The sequence below is a fragment of the Hypomesus transpacificus genome, unplaced genomic scaffold (genome assembly GCF_021917145.1).
Source record: "Hypomesus transpacificus isolate Combined female unplaced genomic scaffold, fHypTra1 scaffold_290, whole genome shotgun sequence".
Classification (NCBI taxonomy): Eukaryota; Metazoa; Chordata; class Actinopteri; order Osmeriformes; family Osmeridae; genus Hypomesus; species Hypomesus transpacificus.
This window is the reverse complement of record NW_025813817.1, coordinates 50,438-70,266: the sequence shown is the minus strand read 5'-3', so window position 1 is coordinate 70,266 and position 19,829 is coordinate 50,438. Positions and strand designations below refer to the sequence as shown.

General features: G+C 50.5%; 3 protein-coding genes across 3 annotated transcripts in view; 2 read left to right on the top strand and 1 right to left on the bottom strand.

Moving 5' to 3' along the window:
* The first annotated feature begins 1,782 nt into the window (after positions 1-1,782).
* Positions 1,783-2,751, top strand: LOC124463517 (protein Bouncer-like). Its single transcript, XM_047015275.1, has 2 exons — positions 1,783-1,829; positions 2,042-2,751. The coding sequence occupies exons 1-2, from the start codon at positions 1,807-1,809 to the stop codon at positions 2,469-2,471; spliced, it is 453 nt and encodes a 150-aa protein (XP_046871231.1). The 5' UTR covers positions 1,783-1,806; the 3' UTR covers positions 2,472-2,751.
* A 332-nt stretch (positions 2,752-3,083) lies between these two features.
* On the top strand, positions 3,084-3,494 carry bncr (bouncer). The gene has a single exon (XM_047015273.1). It carries the CDS (start codon positions 3,084-3,086, stop codon positions 3,492-3,494), a length of 411 nt encoding a protein of 136 aa, XP_046871229.1.
* A 368-nt stretch (positions 3,495-3,862) lies between these two features.
* The window catches only part of reln (reelin), a 60,371-nt gene continuing 44,404 nt past the window's right edge, over positions 3,863-19,829 (bottom strand). Inside the window, exons 41-64 of the mRNA XM_047015269.1 lie at positions 19,266-19,489; positions 18,871-19,021; positions 18,455-18,713; positions 17,744-17,993; positions 17,398-17,566; positions 16,756-16,896; positions 16,408-16,585; positions 15,046-15,239; positions 14,591-14,844; positions 14,057-14,211; positions 13,697-13,911; positions 13,434-13,611; positions 13,096-13,271; positions 12,780-12,886; positions 12,424-12,666; positions 12,096-12,271; positions 11,930-12,003; positions 11,618-11,779; positions 11,242-11,399; positions 10,923-11,142; positions 10,451-10,648; positions 10,059-10,157; positions 8,652-8,657; positions 3,863-5,242 (exon numbers count right to left, since the gene is read on the bottom strand). Of these exons, the coding sequence (XP_046871225.1) occupies positions 5,146-5,242; positions 8,652-8,657; positions 10,059-10,157; positions 10,451-10,648; positions 10,923-11,142; positions 11,242-11,399; positions 11,618-11,779; positions 11,930-12,003; positions 12,096-12,271; positions 12,424-12,666; positions 12,780-12,886; positions 13,096-13,271; positions 13,434-13,611; positions 13,697-13,911; positions 14,057-14,211; positions 14,591-14,844; positions 15,046-15,239; positions 16,408-16,585; positions 16,756-16,896; positions 17,398-17,566; positions 17,744-17,993; positions 18,455-18,713; positions 18,871-19,021; positions 19,266-19,489 (4,084 nt within the window). The 3' untranslated portion in view covers positions 3,863-5,145. The remainder of the gene's footprint in view (positions 5,243-8,651; positions 8,658-10,058; positions 10,158-10,450; positions 10,649-10,922; positions 11,143-11,241; positions 11,400-11,617; positions 11,780-11,929; positions 12,004-12,095; positions 12,272-12,423; positions 12,667-12,779; positions 12,887-13,095; positions 13,272-13,433; positions 13,612-13,696; positions 13,912-14,056; positions 14,212-14,590; positions 14,845-15,045; positions 15,240-16,407; positions 16,586-16,755; positions 16,897-17,397; positions 17,567-17,743; positions 17,994-18,454; positions 18,714-18,870; positions 19,022-19,265; positions 19,490-19,829) is intronic.

Below are 19,829 nucleotides of genomic sequence, written 5' to 3'. Positions count from 1 at the left end.
TCATTTGTAATTTCCTTATACTGCTATTCTAGTTTCTTCCAGGCTATGTTCAAACATCAGGGGTGTGCAATCGAAAAGAGCAAACATTACAGAACAACTTCTTTGGTGAGGGCTTACACATATCAGGTGAAAAAACGGCCTGATATGATGTGAATCCCCTCTGTAACTTTTGATAAAAAAGAGCAGACATCTTCATATTATCTCAGGTTGTTTATTGTGACCAAAAGAACACAGAAAATCACACACACGATGGCAGGACAGACCTTTTGCATGTTAGGGGAGGGGTCACAAATTTCTTTGGGGGGTCACACATTCTGATGGCCGTCAGAAATGGTGACCTCTGTGGTACTGGCTCTGTGATGGCTCCAAATCAGAAAATATGGTTCCAGATTAGTGTGAAGGGATGATATAACTACCACCAACCATGGTTCGAAGATTTAACTCCTATGGGAAGTAGTTACGGTGGGGTCACACATGCTTTTCCTTTTTTTGGGAGGTCACCATATCTGACGTCAGAATGTTTGGCCCCACCGTAACTGCTTCACAAAGAAGGTAAAACTTCAATTAATGGTTTGGGGAAGTTATGTCATCCCTTCACACACTAATCTGGACCCATGTTTTATGATTCGGAGTCCAAAAAAAACAGTCCAAATCTTCCTTTACTAACTTACTGATCCATCTATCAAAAACATTTCTTATTTCACTGGTTTCCTGTCTACAGGGCCCCTGAGGTGTAATATGTCAGTGGGCATGCATGAGCCAAAGGGCATGATAGATTATTCATGATAGTCCGATCAAGGGTCCAAACGGCAGCTGACCCTGTGTTCTCCCAGCGCCCCAGTTGAGTCCCAATTGAATCGAGGCTCAAGAGCTGGGGAATAGAGTGGAAATCAGTCTGTTCCTTGACAAGCTCCTCCACGCGCTCATACATATTTCAATACGGCACAGCGCTATATTCTATTTTCAAATAGATTTTCCCTCTGTGGCTCTGACGAGAGTGAACATGTGGCGCTGTCCAAAGCAGGTGCTTCTAATTTAAGTCATTTATGTAGAGAGAGAGAGTATTAGCCTATTCATTTTGTTTCAGTTATCGACAGGACATAATGTTTCATTATTGTTCGATGTCTTGTTCAGCCTTCATCCCCATTAAAGATCTATTCAAGGCTTAATTCTGGTGGTCTGCACTTTACTTTCACTGTGTTTCAATAGAATAACATAATACTGTTACTTGTGTAACTATGTAAAATGTAGGCTACTACTAATGAAAAACTTTTAATTTCATTTTTTTTTTTTACATATATTCTAGCAAGTTTTTCAAGCCATGTCAAATCAAAAGCTCAGTTTGCCTGCTCTTTTGAGTGCTGCAGCAGCCTCAAACAACTGATCAATGAAGTCAGGATGTTAAACTTAAAAATAACTTGCTGAGAAGTTATTAATGTAGCCTATAGTTAAACTAACACTTACATTCACAATATGATTACGAACACACATCACTTTTTTACACAGGTCAACTTTGAAAGGATGTAACTTTAGTTGTGATAAAGATAAAAGTGATTTAAACAGATTTGTATTCAGGAGAGTTTGTGGTTTACAAATATGTACAATACCCAGAAAGTAAAATGTTCACCATGTGAAGGATTTCGCCAGGCCGCCACACATCTTAAAATTGTTTCCGAGTAATCCTTTTTCCAAGATCATGCCGCAAGCCTCACACACCTGCTTCCTCTTAACAATCAATTGTTCTGCTGATAGTTAATAAGAAGCAAACAATCCTTTTACCATCAAACATTGCTGATTGAATACATCATGGAGTCCCAGGGAAAACAAAGGTGAAAAACTTCAGTTCTCAACTTTACTTTAAATGTCTCAATGGCATGTCAGTGCAACTGTTGTTTTCAGTCGAGCCACGGGTCTAATGGGAATTTATATAAGGGGAATCTTAATCTGAAAGTTCTTTTAAATTGGGTGGAGTATTGTACAGATTATCATGTATTTGATGATATGCCAGTTGTGGTGCATTGAATTCCAGCTCGTGTGTCAGTGTGCCCTCTGCCCAGCCCCTCTCCCCGTTCATCCTCATACAGTGTGTCCTGCTGGCGTCCCTGTTCTTCATGCCAGGCATGGCCAGGAACAGGCTGCTGTGTAACTTTAGCGCCCTCCAGTTTAAAGACAAAGCCTTTCTTAACGTCACCACCGAGTGTCTACCGCACCAGAGCTGTTACACCAGCAGGGGGCGCCGTGGGTCAGAGCACATGGTGTCTGCCCAGGGTTGCATCGCCTCGACGCGCTGCGGAACCTTCCTGCCCGTCTCTTACCGTGGGCTGACCTACAATGCCAGCTACACCTGTTGCTGTAGGGAGCGCTGCAATCAGCCCCCCAGCCCAGACACCCAACTGAGAAGGCTGCTGGGATTGACCAAGGACCCTACACCCAACTCCCTGGACGCCTGTCCCACACCAGCTACCTTGTAGATCCACACAGTGTCTTTAGTGGGCAAGACGAGAGAAAAAATGACGCGTCAGTCTACAATACTTGAAACTGTCAGACTGGGCCACAGTTCAACCAAGTGTATTCGCATGTTACTTAGTTATAATATGTGTACACAAATTTTTTGTTTTCGATGGAGTGTTTGCTTGTATGTGATCATCACTAGAGAGGGACAGTGGGTTAGCCACTCTCCTGGTGTGTTCACAGCAAATGAGATTCTCAGTGTGTCATCTGTTGGGTCCAGTGAAATAAATAAAGGATCATGATAATGAATGTCTGTCCTGGTTGGTCTGTCTGCAGCACGTGTGCATGGGCAGGTGAGATCTCGCACATCACAAATATCCTCAACTGTTAGCATCACTAATCCCAGGATACTGCATCGCTTATTGCCTGATCTTCTGTATTGACAATGTGATAAGGCTGTAGTTAATTGGCATGACTGCTATTATCATTGCAAGCTTGTAGTCTTCCTCCAAGCCCTGTAATTGCATTAGTTAATTGACACTGATTCAAAACACCTGTGAAATGTGTTTGCAATGACCATATCAGACCTGAAACCCCAATTTAGGGTTAGCATACTTTAAATCCACCTCCAGATGCCCACCACCACCTCCTCCTCCTCCCCCAGGCCAGAGGGGTACTGGGCGGGGTGTGTGTTCCTGTTCCTCTGCCTGATGATGCCCGCCGTGCCTGGTGCCAACCTGCTGTGCTACTACAGCTACATCACTCCCAGGAACAAAAGTGTGGAGCTCATCCTGTCGGAGTGTCCTCCGACCAAGCTGTGCTTCACCGCTGACGGGCGTTATGGCAACTACAGCGCGCTCATCGCCCGGGGCTGCATGTGGAAGGCAGACTGCAGCAAGGTCCACCCCCATGTGCTTCGAGGAACCAGGTTCACCATGCAGTACGCCTGCTGTGATTATAACTACTGTAACTCGGGCCCTCGTGTTACGGCCTGTTCCTTTCCCCTCATACTTACCCTGCTGCTGGTCAGCGCACAAACCTGAACTCCTGATATAGTTAATCTGCTTCAGGGCAGAACGATGGGCCGTTATGGAGACATTTGTCTTCTGATTTCACTTTGCATCACATACCCCTTTTATGTTGATGGACAGAATATTGTATGAACAGCTTCGTCCTGTGACACCCAGTCTTGCCAAACTGAGGTGAATCGTAACAAGACCGTCCCCCGAACAATACAACAATTATTGGATTGCTTATTATAACGATTGTTTAATGATTATTAAATAAATTAACTTATAAATCGGATAACTATTCATATTATATTTCATCATTATTCTTGTATGCTCTCAGTGCTTCTCTTTCTCTCCCCCACCCACACACACACAATGACACTGACAGGGCAGCGGCAATGGAGATTTGGACAGTTGTTTATTTCCCTTTAATAAGGCTGCTGGGTCTTCCCATTGTGGATATACATATATATACAGGAGATTGCTATACGGAAGTTACACTGAGGGGAGAGGGTCCATATTACACAGACTTTAAAAAACAACACTGATAGAGCCTAATCTCCAGGTATCAGAAATGAGCAGGGAGAGAGAGAGAAGAGTAGAGAGGTTAGGGGGGTAACAGCACAAGAAAAGGGGGAGGGAGGAGAGAGAGGGTGGGGGGAGGGAGGAGAGAGAGAGGGGGGGGATGGTGCAGTCACAGAGCCTGACTCGACTGCCTAATAACTTAACACTAGAAAATAACATACAGATTTCACGCACAGTGCATCTTAAATAGGTTACGTGGAGAACCATTTACCATAAATATCTGTATTTCGGGAACCAACATATATAAAAATAATAAAAAACAAACAAAATAATTGTTCAGTCTTTAGATTTTTTCTTATTTTTTTCTCTTTTTTCCTTCCTTCGGATCCTTTGTTCCTTTCTTCCTTCTTGTTGCAGAGGAGGGTTTTCACCCGCATCCATCCCGGATAAACGAGAAAAGTAAACCCGACCCAGAAAACCATATGAATTAGTAGAAAACCAACAAACGAATGAACGGAACAGCACAGTCAACTCATCACGAAAAGAACCCACAGACACACAGAACAGCAAGAACACAGTACTCTTTTAGCATCTTCATCACTGTTATCCTCATCATCCTCATCATCCTCGTCTTCCTCTTAGGGTACTGGGGGGGTCAGGGAGCTTCTCCCTGGGCAGCCCAGCGGGGTCTTGACGGGGTCAGCAGTGATTTCTCTGAACTTCACAGTGTGGTAGGAATAGTGTGGTGGTGGTGGTGGGGGGGGATTTAGGGGAAGGGGGGTGACCAGAGAATAGCCGGGGGGGGGGGAGAGGGGGGGTCTTGCAACTGGAACAGGGATCATCAGAACCACAGCAACAATTAGAAAATAATTAAGAAAACCCAGAACATGTTCGTGGAAAGTAAACAAAATGGCCGCCACGTTGCTCGTTGTCTCCTTCCTTCCTGTCACTCACGAGGTTGGGAAGGCCTTGATTGGCTGCAGCGTATACTGAGTGGGCGGCCCGTGTTTTCTGGCAGAGGAATAAATGGGTGGGGCTTGGGGGGGGGGTCTAAGGCTGACTGGAATAATCGGCTGGTCGGCGGGACTTGAGAGGCATGTCATCAGGGGGCGGGACAGGATGTAGCGGTGGGTCGATTGGCAGGTCGGATGGCGAACGGTTAGGCACGCTGTCGCAGTGCCCGCCTCTTCCTGCTGTAGTAGTGGCGCAGGCCGGTCTGTCTGGCAAAGTTCATCATGTAGTTTTGTTTACGGGTGCTACAGGGACACAAAAACAAGTGAGAGAGGAGAGAGAAAAAGAAGGTGCCCATTAGTGACTGAAAAGATCATACTAACAGAGTTCACAAACACACACACACACACTGGACATGCACACACACACTCCCAGATCTTGCACACTGTCTAAAACCCATGCTCCAACACTCAACCAAACGAGCTAAACTTGTCGGGGCAGAATGAGTAGGATTCTACAGAGCAGGATGGCAGTACGTGTGGCTCACTCGACAGCAGCTCTAGGACACGAGGACAGGACGAAGACACAAGGACACGAGGACAGGACGAGGACACTGAACACAGAGAGGACAGATGCCGTTCTACAGACAGAGAAGTGTGACGAGCGGAACTATGACCACTGATCTACGACAACTGTTTGAGGCCAGGGTTGGAGTAACAGCCAGCAACTGGGAGGGAGGGAGGAAGGGAGGGGGGGAGGGAGGGGGGGAGGCGGGAGAAAAAAAAAAGGAAGGAAGAAAACCGAGCCATAAAAGTGCAGGGTTGTGAGGGTAAGGGGGTGTGGAGGGGGTGTGGGGGGAGGAGAGAGGGGGGGAAACATTGAACTAAAAAGGAGAAACAGAGAATAGCTGTGAAGATCGCTCTTGCTTAGCCTGTCATTGCCTCTTCCATCCAGCAGGGCGGTGCCAGTGAGCCGGGAGTGCAGCCAGGGCAGGCAGGGGCCTCTGCAAAGCGGGGGGGGTGGGGGGGTGGTGGGTGGGTGTAATGGAAGGAGGTGTGGGAGGTTCTGGGGGCTCCCCAAGTGAGATGTTGTCCTTGCTTCCAGTGGCAGTTCCCCAGTCAGAAGCTAGGGGGCGCTATGGAGAGGACGCCGGATGGACCATGGAACCAGAAAGCCATGGGGCTGGCGGGAGAGATGTCGTGAAAGGTGATTCACAAAGCCATGCAGGGGGTCTACTGGATGGAGGGGTGGGGGTGTCGGAGGGTGAGCTGTGGGGCTTCCTGCGGCGGTCCGTCTGGGACACACACAGCCCTGCGGGAGGGACCATGCTGGACTGTTGGTCTGAGTGAATGAAAGCGGTCAGATGTATGTGTTCAAATGTGTTGGAAAGAAGTGTTGGAACCCCTCAAACTGAACAGTTTTATAGGGACATTTGTGTTTGAATGGGAAAGGGTTCTCTTTAGATATCAGGAAACTGAAAAGGGTTCCACTGGTCTACTGACACATGGAAACTGCAGAGGAATTATAACAAAGAGCACAGCAAACATATAGTGATGGGTTACATCACACATATACAGTGCCCTCCAAAAGTATTGGAACAGTGAGGCGAATTCCTTTATTTTTGCTGTAGACTGAAAACATTTGGGCTTGACATCAAATAATGAACGTGAGACCAGAGATCAACGTTTCAGCTTTTATTTCCAGGTATTTACATCAGGATCTGATGCACAACTAAGAAAATATCACATTTTGTTTGAATCCACCCATTTGTCATGTGAGCAAAAGTATTGGAACAGATATACTTAAAACATATTTAAGTGAATAAGACTTAATATTTAGTTGCAAATCCTTTGCTTTCAATAACTGCAGCAAGTCTGTGACCCATTGACGTCACCAAACTTTTGCATTCTTCCTTTTTGATGCTTTCCCAGGCTTTCACTGCAGCCTCTTTCAGTTGTTGTTTGTTTTGTGGGGTTCCTCCCTTCAGTCTCCTCTTAAGCAGGTAAAATGCATGCTCTATAGGGTTTAAGTCTGGAGATTGACTTGGCCAGTCTAATACCTTCCATTTCTTGCCCCTGATGAACTCCTTTGTTGTTTTGGCAGTTTGTTTTGGGTCGTTATCTTGCTGCATGATGAAGGCTCTGCCAATCAGTTTGGTTGCATCTTTCCTTAAATTGGCAGACAAAATGTTTCTGTAGACTTCCGAGTTCATTTTGCTGCTGCCATCATGTGTTACATCCTCAATGAAGATTAATGAGCCCGTCCTAGAAGAAGCCATGCAAGCCCAAGCCATGACATTACCTCCACCGTGTTTCACAGATGAGCTTGTGTGTTTGGGATCATGAGCAGTTCCTTTCTTTCTCCAAACTTTAGCCTTTCCATCACTTTGGTAAAAGTTAATCTTTGTCTCATCAGTCCATAAAACTTTGTCCCAGAATTTTTGAGGTTCATCTCTGTACTTTTTGGCAAATTCCAGCCTGGCCTTCCTATTCTTCTTGCTAATGAGTGGTTTGCATCTTCTGGTGTAGCCCTTGTACTTTTGTTCATGAAGTCTTCTGCGAACAGTAGATAGTGATACCTTCACTCCTGCCATCTGGAGGTTGTTGCTGATCTCACTAACAGTTGTTTTAGGGTCTTTCTTTACAGCTCTCACAATGTTTCTGTCATCAACTGCTGATGTTTTCCTTGGTCTACCTGTTCGACGTCTGTTACTTAGTACACCAGTAGTTTTTTTCTTCTTCAGGACATTACAAATGGTTGTACTGGCTATGGCCAATGTTTCTGCAATGGCTCTGATTGATTTTCCATCTTCTCTAAGACTCACAATTGCTTGTTTTTCACCCAAAGACAGCGCTCCGGTTTTCATGTTGTTTTCACCTCTGAATACAGTCTGCATAGACAAAACCTATCTTACCCAATCTGAACCTGAGTGTAGACATTCAGTGGTATTTATTGATTGAATAATGTATGTAATAGGACACACCTGGGCAACAAAACACACCTGTCAGTCATATGTTCCAATACTTTTGCTCACGTGACAAATGGGTGGGTTCGAACAAAAAGGTGATATTTTCTAATTTGTGCATCAGATCCTGATGTAAATACCTGGAAATAAAAGCTGAAACGTTGATCTCTGGTTTCACATTCATCGTTTGATGTCAAGCCCAAATGTTTTCAGTCTACAGCAAAAATAAAGGAATTGGCCTCACTGTTCCAATACTTTTGGAGGGCACTGTATATACACACCAACACCATACCACTGAAAGCGTAAATACTGTATACAGATTGATTTATTGAAATATCAGTATATGTATTATATGACACTATATAGTTTTGGCATATTGAGTACTAAATAAACATAAATTCAATTCAAGGATAATGTATAAATTTGGGTATATTTGTGAACTATACGTAAGCTGCCCCAGCATGGGTCAATCCACAACCCTTTATCTTCAAGATGGAAGCAGGTCAGAAGAAGCTGAGTCTCTGCTGGGTCCTAAAGAGAGCCCCTCCCCCACCCCGCCTGGACACTGAGATGGGGTAGCCTGCGTGTCTGAGAGGTGGAGGTGGGGGCGGAGGGATTAAGGTGTGCAGATGATGACTGAGATGAGAGCAGGAAAGGGTGGGAGGTTAAGGGGGGGGGAGGTAGTGAGGAGCGGGATCACAGAAAGGAGGGGGGGGGGGGCTGCATTCGAGAATAGGCGGAGAACTTACCTGACACTACAGCCATGCCACAGGGAGCAGAATACAGAAGAGAGCAGAGGTTAGAGCGCGAGAGGGGGGGGGCAGGAGGAGGGGGCAGCTGGCTCGCTGAAAGGTCTGGGGGGGCAGGAACCCCGGCCTGGGGAGGCGGGGGGCCCAGAGGAGGAGGGAACAGGGGGAGAGGAGGAGAGAGGCAGAAAGAGTCAGAGTCGCAGGAAGAGTTCAGAGTCCCAGAAAGAGAGAGAGACAGAGAGAGAAGGAGAAAGAAAAAAAGACAGAGAGAGGGATGGAGAGAAAGAGGGATGGCAAAAAGAGAGTGATAAGGATGGAGAGAGAGCGAGAGACAATTACAGATGGAGAGAGTAAGAGAAATAGAGAGCCAATTCGTGGCCCAACAGACAGAGAGACACAGAGACAGAGAGACAAAGACAGAGAGAGAGAGAGAGAGAGAGAGAGAGCAAACCGCATTTTTGGAAGGAAGGAGGGATGAGGAGGAAGAGGAGGAAGAGGAGGGTTGATGCCGAGGGTCAGGACGTCCCACAGAGGGATAGCACAGGCACAGGCAGACAGGTTAGTGTGGGCGGAGCGAGGGAGGGAGGAGGGGCGTGTGATGAGGAAGAACAGGTCGTCGGAGGAGGGTGAAGAGTGATAAGCAGAGAGACAGAAATCAAAGAGAGCGGCGTGAGGATCGTGGTTGACTCTTGTTCAGCAGATCTGTTGAAAACTGAGGGAGTGAGAGAGAGAGGGTGAGGGGGACAGGACAAGGCCACACTACACCAGGCATGGCTCGGGTTAGAGCGGGGGGTGTGTGTGTGTGTGGGTGTGTGTGTGTGTGGGTGTGTGTGTGTGTGACTGCAAACAGACTGTATACAGTATCTAGTGTACATCAAGCCCACGCCAGGGTTACATTGCATGACCGTTGTATGAAGCATTGCATGTTAGGAGACGATTATGACAGCTTATAACATGTTATGTTATGTCATTGTCCCTGTACCTTCAATAACATGCACAGTGTACTAGAAATGTCCTCTACCATAGCCATGGAAAGAGAATAGTGCAGACTTGATGTCAGTGTGTGGAATGTTTGATGCTAGCTCTACAGTCTCACAATGTCTCCCCCACTAGCACTGAGGCCTGGTGCACTATCCAGCCATCTGAGAGTAACAGTGAGGACACAGCTCAGTGTGACTGCAAATCCAAGAGGTTTCGCATCTTATTCCTAAACCTTATTGGGGTGTGATTGCAGAAAGCTCATGGGTGTTGAAGAGCACACACTTCAGGTGTGTGTGTGTGTGTCAGTTTGGAAAGAGATGGGGAGTCAGGTTGGAGGCGAACAAGGCAGGACTGAGGTTCTGCGGGGAGAGAGGGGGGGGGGGGGTAGGGTCTGGGGGTGACTGGAGAGAGGAGAGAGATACTCACAGAACTACTTCCACGTGGTCGAGCGCCCACTGGTCGTGCCCCGCTCCGTCATGACGCGGCTGCCACCATCGTAGCTCCACCCCTTTGACCCTCGCCTCTCTGAAGGGACACCAGAGGTCAGGAGGTCACGGTGGGTCTGTTCCTTCTCTTGAGAGTGTGTGTGTAGCATTGTGTTGAATGGTGACAGACCTATGTGTGTGTGTGTGTGTGCACGTGTCTGTGTGTGTGCCTTCATGTGTGTGTGGATGTCTATGGGTGTGGAGACCTATATTTGCATGTGTGTATATATACACAATATAGTATATACTGTATGCCTGTATGTGTATAGACTCACGTGTGTGTGTTTGAGACTGCATGTGAGTGCTGTTCGTGTGTGTGTGTGTGTGACTCACAGCGGGATGTTGTAGGAGACTCTCTGGGCTTTGATGAAGTCTTTAGGCTGGTGCTGGGCGATCACATGCCAGCTGACCCCGTTGTTGACGCTGTACTGGAGCAGCACGGCGCGGTCCAAGGTGTTGGCCTGGTCTAGAGCTACATTACAGCTGTCTGTCTGAGACACACTCCCGATCTGCAGCACAAACATGATCTTGCTGTGGACGCAGGAGGAGGGGGGCATGGAGGGAGGAGAGAAAGAGATTGTCCTGTAACTTGGAGGTCTAACTTCCATCAGAACTGCATTTTCCCGTGACTGAAAACGTAATAAATGAAGAAAAATGAAGAATTCTACAAGAATTCTACAAGTATTTCAAAGCTCTCCTGCTGGACGATCCAGTCGACTACTGAAACACCTGCTGCTGTATCTTTATGAAACTGTCCTACTGAAACGTTGCGCTGTGGTTTTTCCATGGCTGGTTGCCGTGTTACCTGGCTCTGGTGAGATCCAGAGGCTTGGTGACAGCCTGCCTCATCTTGCAGCCGTTAAAGTACAGCGAGTCTCCGTGCGCGTGGGGCGAGAGCTGACCACAGCCGCTGCCCACGCCGCCGCCCTGGACCAGGCGCCAGCTCTCCTCAGACACGCTGCCAGACTCAAAGTTGTCCTTCACAAAGCTGGGCAGGTCGCTGTTGGACAGGGAGCAGTCGTCTCCTGCACGAGGAAGGGGAGGGAGGAGGAGAGGAGCGAGGAACATCAGAATGAACGAGGACACACACACACGTGTCACTTCCACTATGGGCATGTCCTTACCTTGGTGGCCCTCGTCACAGATGCAAACCGCCCCGCTGGTGCAGTAACCGTGGCCGCTGCACAGGCCAGGACACGCCTCCCCGATGTACACGTGGTCCACGCCCCAGCTGTGTCGCTCACCGCTGCCCTCTTTCTGGATCCAGCGGAACTGCGTGGCTCTGGGAGAGAGAGGGTCCATGACATGAAGCCTCCAACAGTGGAGGAGGAGACCTCGAGACAGGGGCTTAAACTGGACATTATAATAACTGTGCCACACATTCATCAGATGTTCTCCTTACTTTTACTGAATAAAGTAAAGTTTGTTTATAATCCAAATTCCAAAATGACTCAGTTAACTGTAGGTTCCAGTTGTGTATGTGCGAGACAGACAGCCTACCCAGAGGACACGTGGTCGGGCAGCTGCACGGTGACTCGGGTCCAGCTGGAGCTGTTTACTGGGCTGTAGATGGTCGACTCATGGAACTGGAAGGGGGAGCAGCCCACGTTGTTGATGGAGGTCGGGAGGCACTCGGACTGTACCAACTGCCACGAGTCAGACCTGAGGGGGGGGGGGAGATTAAAGGGAGAGATCGAGATAAAGAGAAAGGGAGAGAGAGGGTAACAGTAGGTTGTTATGTGTCAGTAAAGGTATGTTATTTTGGATTAATGTGACCCACAGAGAGGCTGGCTGACTCATCAGTGCCCTCACCTGGCATCCTTCCTGTACTGCAGCAGGACAGAATGATGATCATCGCAAGTGTCTGCCTCACAGCCCACCACAATCTACACCAGAGACCAGGAGTTACCTTACGTTAGCATTTTGCATGTCGCTTAGCATCTTCCTTAGCATTTTGCTTAGCATGTAGCCTTTGTACCTTGAACTGTAGGATGTAGCCAGGCTGCACAATGAGCTCGCGCGTGGCCAGGATGTTGTGGGTCTTATCCTGGTTCTTGTTGGGCCAGTACAGGTGGAAGGAAGGGTTCCCACAGAACCCTGCGGTCCTCACAGCGTTGGGGTAGAAACTCCAGCTCTCCTCGTGAGAAACACCCTCTACAGAAGAGAGAGAGAGAGACAGAGAAGCAAAGAGAGAGAGAAACAGAACAAAATAGAATGAAAAAAACTTTGACAAACGTATATTCAATTTTCCCCACCTCTGTTTAGTGTTGCTGTACAATAAGCCAAAAAGACAAAAAGACACAAACCATCATCGAAAGTGTCCAGAAGGGTGGAAGGGTTGATGTCGGACCCGCCCACCAGGATGTTGTCGATGGCCCACTGAGCGCGCTCCAGACTGGGGGCAGCCAAGCCTGAGGACATGGTGAAGGGCTGCCACCAGCGCAGGCGCGTGGCGTTGGACAGCGCCCCCTCTGGCAGCACGATGTAGTCTCTCCTCACAGACACGTACTTCAGATAGTCCATCTCGTGGAGCAGCGTCCAGGACACCCCTGGAGGGAGGAAAAGCGACGAGGAAGAACGTGAGGGCCCGAATGGAAACATAAGCAAGCATCTCTCTCTGTGTACCCCGTAAAGTTACGGCCATGTTTGGTCGTCGTGGTACCTCCGTCAGTGGAGTAGTCGAGCAGCACGCCCTCTTTCCGACAGGTCGGACGATGGCACATGGTCATGTTATCCTCACTGCCTATCCTGGCCCAGTACTCCACAAACCTGCTCACAAAGACAGGTTCACAATCAACACAGAATACTACCTTACAACTGCCCCATAGACATAAAAAAACAGTGCTCAGAATTTTTTTTTTCAATTATTTTTCTTCACATTTTAATCACTAGAACTGAGAATTGTAAATGCTTTTTAAACAGTTGTAACAGTTGTAACAGAAAACAGTAGCTGTAGCTAAGGCATAGAGAGTCCTTACTTGGCTCCCCGGAGGTCCAGGTCCACGGTGACGGCCTGCCTGCCGTCCGCTCCCCCAAAGTACAGCGCTGTCCCCTCCACCAGCACACCGCAGTCTGTGCAGGGACGGCCCCCCTCCAGGACCTGCCACTGGGGGCCTGCCACCCCTTCCCAGTCGAAACGCTCCTTCAGAGAGGCCTGTGGGGAGGGTGTGTGTGTGTGTGTGTGTGTTTTAAGTGGAGGAGTCAGCCATCAACCCATGAGAGTGTGTGAACTAGGGGGGGGGTGACCAGAGTGTGTGTGAAAGTGCGTGACTTGAGTGTGTGTGAGGATGTGTGAGATGAGGTTTACGTCCGGTACCTTGAGGGCTGTGCTGGCGTAGCAGTTGGGTCCGGTGAAGCCAGGGTCACAGAGGCAGCGCTGGTCCAGACAGTCCCCATGCCCTCCGCAGTGTGCGTCACACGCCGGGCCGATGTAGAAGTTCTCCACAGCCCACTGGATGTCTGAGTGCTGCTGGTAGAAGCGGAACCTCACCGCCCTGAGGAACATGGAACAAGGAGGGAATGAGTGCAGGACAGCACCCGGTCAGCTGGGTGGGTGAGGTGAAGGGCAGGGGCACTCACGTGTCTGCCAGGCTATCGGGCAGGGGGTACACAGCCCTCTTCCAGCCTCCGGCAGGGAAGAAGACGGAGGGCTGGGACACCTGGCCCCCGCAGCGGGGGTCGGCGGGCAGGCACTGGGGCACCAAATACTTCCAGGTCACTCCAAAGTCCACTGAGTACTGGACGTGCACCTGGTGATCCACATGGCGCTCTGGAACGGTGCAGCCCACCGCAATCTGTACGGACACACACACACACACATCCTCACACACACACTCAGGCAAAACGCACGCTTCCTCTGTGTATGTTTTACTCAAACACCTTTGTTTCTGGCGACCCGTGTTCCCGTGGATTGTGTTTGGCGTTGGGGTGAAGGGTTACCTTGAACTGCATGACCCAGCCGCGGTCCGGCACGATGTCGTGTGTGACCGCGTACACCTCCCGGCCGTCCACGCTGCCACACACCATCACGCCGTCCGGAGAGCTGCAGAACCGCTGGACCGAACAGTCCTCGGAGAACAACCAGTGGTCACTCACTAAGAGGTAGGGAGAGAGACATAGGAGAAGAGAGTGAAGGAGAGAGAGACAGATAGAGAGAGGGAGAGAGAGAGACAGGGAGAAGGTCAAAGGCAGAGATGGAGTGGGGGAGAGAGTTGTATTGTTTACTATATATTATGTTACTATCAACATTTACGTGTATGTCTTCAATATATTTCACGTAAACAATGATGACTTAGCCACCATAAAGCTGTCCTGAGCCCACCCAGCCCAGTGACCCACACCCAGCCCAGTGACCCAAACCCATCCACCCAGCCCAGTGACCCACACCCATCCACCCAGCCCAGCCCAGTGACCCACACCCATCCACCCAGCCCAGTGACCCACACCCTCCCAGCCCAGCCCAGTGACCCACACCTATGGGGGAGTCCTCCAGCTCGCTGACAAGCCCTGTCCTGCCCGTGGTGGTCCCGTCAGAGGGCGCTCTCTCGTGGTTGGGCAGCGCCACCCCTCCGAAGGTGTCTGAGATCTGCGCCCGCGGGTCGGAGCCGGCGATCAGCACGTTGTCCAGGGCCCAGTCGCTGTGGTCCGCCCCCTCGTGCTGGGGCTGCCACCAGCGCACGCGCACGCCCTCCTGACGGGCAGCAGGGGGCAGCAGCACGTTGACGAACCTGAGAAGAGACACATGGGAGCAGAGAGCAAGAAAACATGCACTTTAGAGTTGTATCCATTTAGCAGGATGCTTTCATCCACAGCGCCTTACGAATAGCAATCGAGGAAGAGTTTGTTGCATCGCATAGCTTAAGAACTGTAAAAGAAAGGCCTTGTATGTGTGTGTGTGTGTGTGTGTGTGTGCTGACAGGAACCCCCACCCTGGCTTGGTGTAGAGGTCGTAGAAGATCTCCGTCAGCAGGATCCAGTTGATCCCTCCGTTCAGACTGAACTCCAGTAGCACGCCCTGGTTACGGTTGCTAGGGGGGATCATGCAGCCGTACATGAAGTAGAACTGGATGAACTCAGCGTTGGTCAGGTTCAGATCCACGGTCACCAGCTGCCGGCTGCAGCTCTGCACACACACACACACACACACCGTGGTCAACAGGCGGGGGAGAGGGAAAACATGAACAGAGAGATCAGTGGATGGATGGATCAATGGCAATCAGGCAGATGGAAGGAGGAGTGGACTGATAGTTGAAAGCATAAATCATTAGACAGATGAAAGTACAGGCGAATGGATAGATGGATGACTGGATGGAGAGATGAGCGGAGAGAGGGAAGGCTGATACATGGATAACCAGAGAGATGACTGAAAGGAGAGATGAGCAGAGAGGGATGGCTGATAACAGGATAACCAGAGAGATGACTGAAAGGAGAGATGAGCAGAGAGGGATGGCTGATAACAGGATAACCAGACAGATGACTGGATGGAGAGATGAGCGGAGAGAAGGATGGCTGATAACAGGATAACCAGAGAGATGACTGAAAGGAGAGATGAGCAGAGAGAGGGATGGCTGATAACAGGATAACCAGACAGATGACTGAATGGAGAGATGAGCGGAGAGAGTGATGGCTGATAACAGGATAACCAGAGAGATGACTGAAAGGAGAGATGAGCAGAGAGAGGGATGGCTGATAACAGGATAACCAGAGAGATGACTGAAAGGAGAGATGAGCAGAGAGAGGGATGGCTGATAACAGGATAACCAGACAGATGACTGGATGGAGATGAGCAGAGAGGGATGGCTGATAACAGTATAACCAGACAGATGACTGGATGGATATGAGCAGAGAGGGATGGCTGATAACAGGATAACCAGACAGATGACTGGATGGAGATAAGCAGAGAGGGATGGCTGATAACAGGATAACCAGACAGATGACTGGATGGAGATGAGCAGAGAGGGATAGCCGATAACAGGATAACCAGACAGATGACTGGATGGAGATGAGCAGAGAGGGATGGCTGATAACAGGATAACCAGACAGATGACTGGATGGAGATGAGCAGAGAGGGATGGCTGATAACAGGATAACCAGACAGATGACTGGATGGAGATGAGCAGAGAGGGATGGCTGATAACAGGATAACCAGACAGATGACTGGATGGAGATGAGCAGAGAGGGATGGCTGATAACAGGATAACCAGAGAGATGACTGAAAGGAGAGATGAGCAGAGAGAGGGATGGCTGATAACAGGATAACCAGACAGATGACTGGATGGAGGGAGGCGTACCCCGCTGAAGTGCAGTGCCGCCCCAGAGGCCACAGCTCCACACACGGTGCTCAGCTTGGCCCCGGTCACCAGGTGCCAGTGACTGAGGGAGGGGGACCTGCTGAAGCTGTCCTTCAGCTGGGAGGGCAGGGGCACCACAGGCTCGTCACAGTACTCCCCGCCCCACTCCGGGTCACACCTGGGGGGCGGGGGGGGGGGGGGGGGAGGTTACAGTGTGGAGGAACTTAACATAGCCACTACATTTCCTGGAAGCATTTCATGAATGCTGTAAATGATCGTGTTAAGTGTGCGTGCGCGCATGTGTGTGTGTGTGTGTGCCTGTGTGTGTGCCTGTGTGTGTGTACTCACACGCAGGTGCTCTGCTGGCAGCGTCCGTGTCCAGAGCACATGTCGGGGCAGCCGTCTCCGATGTAGAGGTTGTCCAGAGCCCAGGTCTGCTGCTTGTCAAACGGAGCCTGCTGGAACCAGCGGAACCTGGTGGCCGGGGACCTGACACACACACACACACACGCACACACACACACACACACACACACACACACGCACACAAGATTATGACATGAACCACCGTCATACATGTGAATCTACACCTGTATGTATGTACTGTACACTATGCATGTATGTGCATATGTAAGCATTTATAAGTGGATGTGTCTGTGTGTGTGTATATATACTGTGTGTGCTTGTGTATATATCCTGTATGTGTGTCTGTGTGTGTATATATACTGTATGTCTGTCTGTGTGTGTGTATATACACTGTATGTCTGTCTGTGTGTGTGTATATATACTGTATGTGTGTCTGTGTGTGTGTATATATACTGCATGTGTGCCTGAGTGTGTGTATATATACTGTATGTGTGTCTGTGTGTGTGTATATATACTGTATGTCTGTCTGTGTGTGTGTATATATACTGTATGTGTGTCTGTGTGTGTGTATAAATACTGTATGTGTGCCTGAGTGTGTGTGTGTGTGTCGCAGGGAGTGCTGACCTGGCGTAACTGGGGATGGGCAGGGTGACCCTCCCCCACTTGTTGAAGGTGTCAGCCACCAGCAGCTTCTGCAGGGTGTAGGAGGAGCAGTCTGGACTGGTGGGCAAGCAGTCTCTCACCACTGGCTGCCAAGTCAGACCCAGATCCAGAGAGTACTCCAGCTCTATGGCTGGGGAAGGGCACACACACACACGAAAAGTTAGAAATCACCAGTGTAGATCAGTAAAAGTAATCAATAATGATAAATGATCAATAGAAGTGTTTTCCCGTCCTGCACCATGACTAAACCCACGCATGAACCCTAATCCCCACCCTAACCCCCACCCCCTGGGCTAGCTCTGCTTACAGTAGCAGGAGTTGGTGACGGAGCAGGACGCTGAGAAGTCGAACTGGATGAAAGCATCCTGGCCCAGGCTGATGTCGGTGGTGACGGCGTAGCGCGTGTTGGACTTCTCGATGAAGGCGAAGGCGGGGCCGTCGGAGCCGCACACGGGCATGCGCGTGCCGCCGGGGTGGAGCAGCCAGGAGCGGCCGTCCATGGAGGAGAAGTCATCCTCCAGAGGCCCCCAGCCGCTGGCACTGCCCCCCACCACCACCTGGGGGGAGGAGTAGGGGGAGGGGAGGGGGGAGGGAGGAGAGGGAGGGAGGTGAGGGGTGAGGGAGGAGGAGGGAGGGAGAAAGGAAGGGGAAGGAGAGGGGTGAGGGAGGAGGAGGGAGGGAGGGAGGAGAGGGGTGAGGGAGGAGGAGGGTGAGGGAGGGAGGGAGGGAGGAAGAGAGGAAGAGAGGGGTGAGGGAGGAGGAGGGAGGGAGGGGAAGGACAGGGGTGAGGGAAGAGGGAGGAAGGGGAATGAGAGGGGCGAGGGAGGAGGAGGGAGGGAGGGGGAGGGGCAGAGAGGGAGGCGATCGGGTTAATGTGCATTACAGTAGGCAGGCCAGGTGCTCCAGTAGATAATCCAACATGGAGGCCAACTGAAGACCACCTAAAAAAATGGTGTGGGGTGGGCGGTATGAGTTCCGAGGTTGGACCCAGCCACGCCCCCTGGACCTCAGGCCTCACCTGGTCGATGACCCAGGGGCTGTAGAAGTGACCGTTCTCTGAGGGCTGCCACCAGCGCAGGCGCGTGGAGGTCGTGCGCGCCCTCAGGGGGATCTCCAGGGCAACCAGACGGGCCTGGTTGCTGCTGTTGCTGAACAGGAAGTCCTGGAGCAGGCCCCAGGTCAGCCCGCCGTCCACGGAGAACTGGAGGAGCACGGGCTGGGAGCGCGGGTCTGGAGACGCCTTCCCACAGCCCAGACGCAGGAAGAACTGGACAAACCTGCACACACACACACACACACACTTGTTGAAAACTAACATTTCCAATGGAAAAGGGCATACTTTTCAAGTGAGAGTTAATGAAGCATGTGCGTGTGTGTGTATGCATATGTATGTGTGGTCTACATGTGTGTGTGTGTGTATGTGTGTCTGGGTACCTGGCGTTGGACAGGTCCATGTCGCTGGTGACCAGCATGCGCAGGCCGTCCTCGCTGAAAAACAGGTGGTTTCCACTGGACATGATGCCACACTTCCTGGATGGCTTCCCTCCGCTCAGCAGCTTGAAGCGCTCCCCGTCCACTGCTCCTCCTACAAACACATGCACACACACACACACACGCCAAACACACACATGCACACACACACGCCAAACACACACATACATGCAAAATACACCCACCAAACACACACACAAATTGTGGCGGTCATTGACATGTCCCTTCATTCTCCCTTCACAGAACATCACATTAAACAACAGTCTTTAAGTTGGGAATATACTCATGGTGTCACATACTCCATCTGGGTTTGTGTGGGCATCTGAATGTTGCGGTACCTTCGAAGTCCTCCTTGAGGAAGTCTGGGTTGGGGATGTCTGGCAGGGAGCAGTCGGGCCCTGAGTAGCCCGGGTCACACACACAGTGGGTGCCCCCCACACACGCCCCGTGCCCGTTACACATGTCCTGGCACTGGGGGCCGATGTAAACGTTGTCCAGGGCCCAGGTAGGGGGGGAGGAGCCGCTGGAGTAGAAACCCTGGTACCAGCGGAATCTCACGGACCTGGAGAGAGAAGGGGGGGAGGGAGAGAGAGGTGAGAGAGAGGGAGAGAGAAGGGGGGAGGGAGAGGGTGAGAGGGAGGTGAGAGAGAGGGAACGAGAGGTGAGAGAGAGGTGAGAGAGAGAGAGGTGAGAGAGAGGGAACGAGAAGTGAGAGAGAGGTGAGAGAGGGAGGGAGAGAGAGGTGAGAGACAGGTGAGAGAGAGGTGAGAGTGGGAGAGGGTGGGAGAGAGAGGTGAGAGAGAGGTGAGACACAGGGAGGGACGGAGGGAGAGGTGAGAGAGGGAGAGGAAGGTGAGAGAGAGGGAGGGAGAGAGGTGAGAGAGGTGAGAGAGGGAGAGAGA

Coding starts and splice junctions, on each gene's coding strand:
- LOC124463517 (XM_047015275.1), top strand. CDS start 1,807: ATGGAGTCCCAGGGAAAACAAAG. Junction 1,830..2,041: donor GAGTCCCAGGGAAAACAAAG/GTGAAAAACTTC, acceptor CTCGTGTGTCAG/TGTGCCCTCTGCCCAGCCCC.
- bncr (XM_047015273.1), top strand. CDS start 3,084: ATGCCCACCACCACCTCCTCCTCCTCCCCCAGGCCAGAGGGGTACTGG.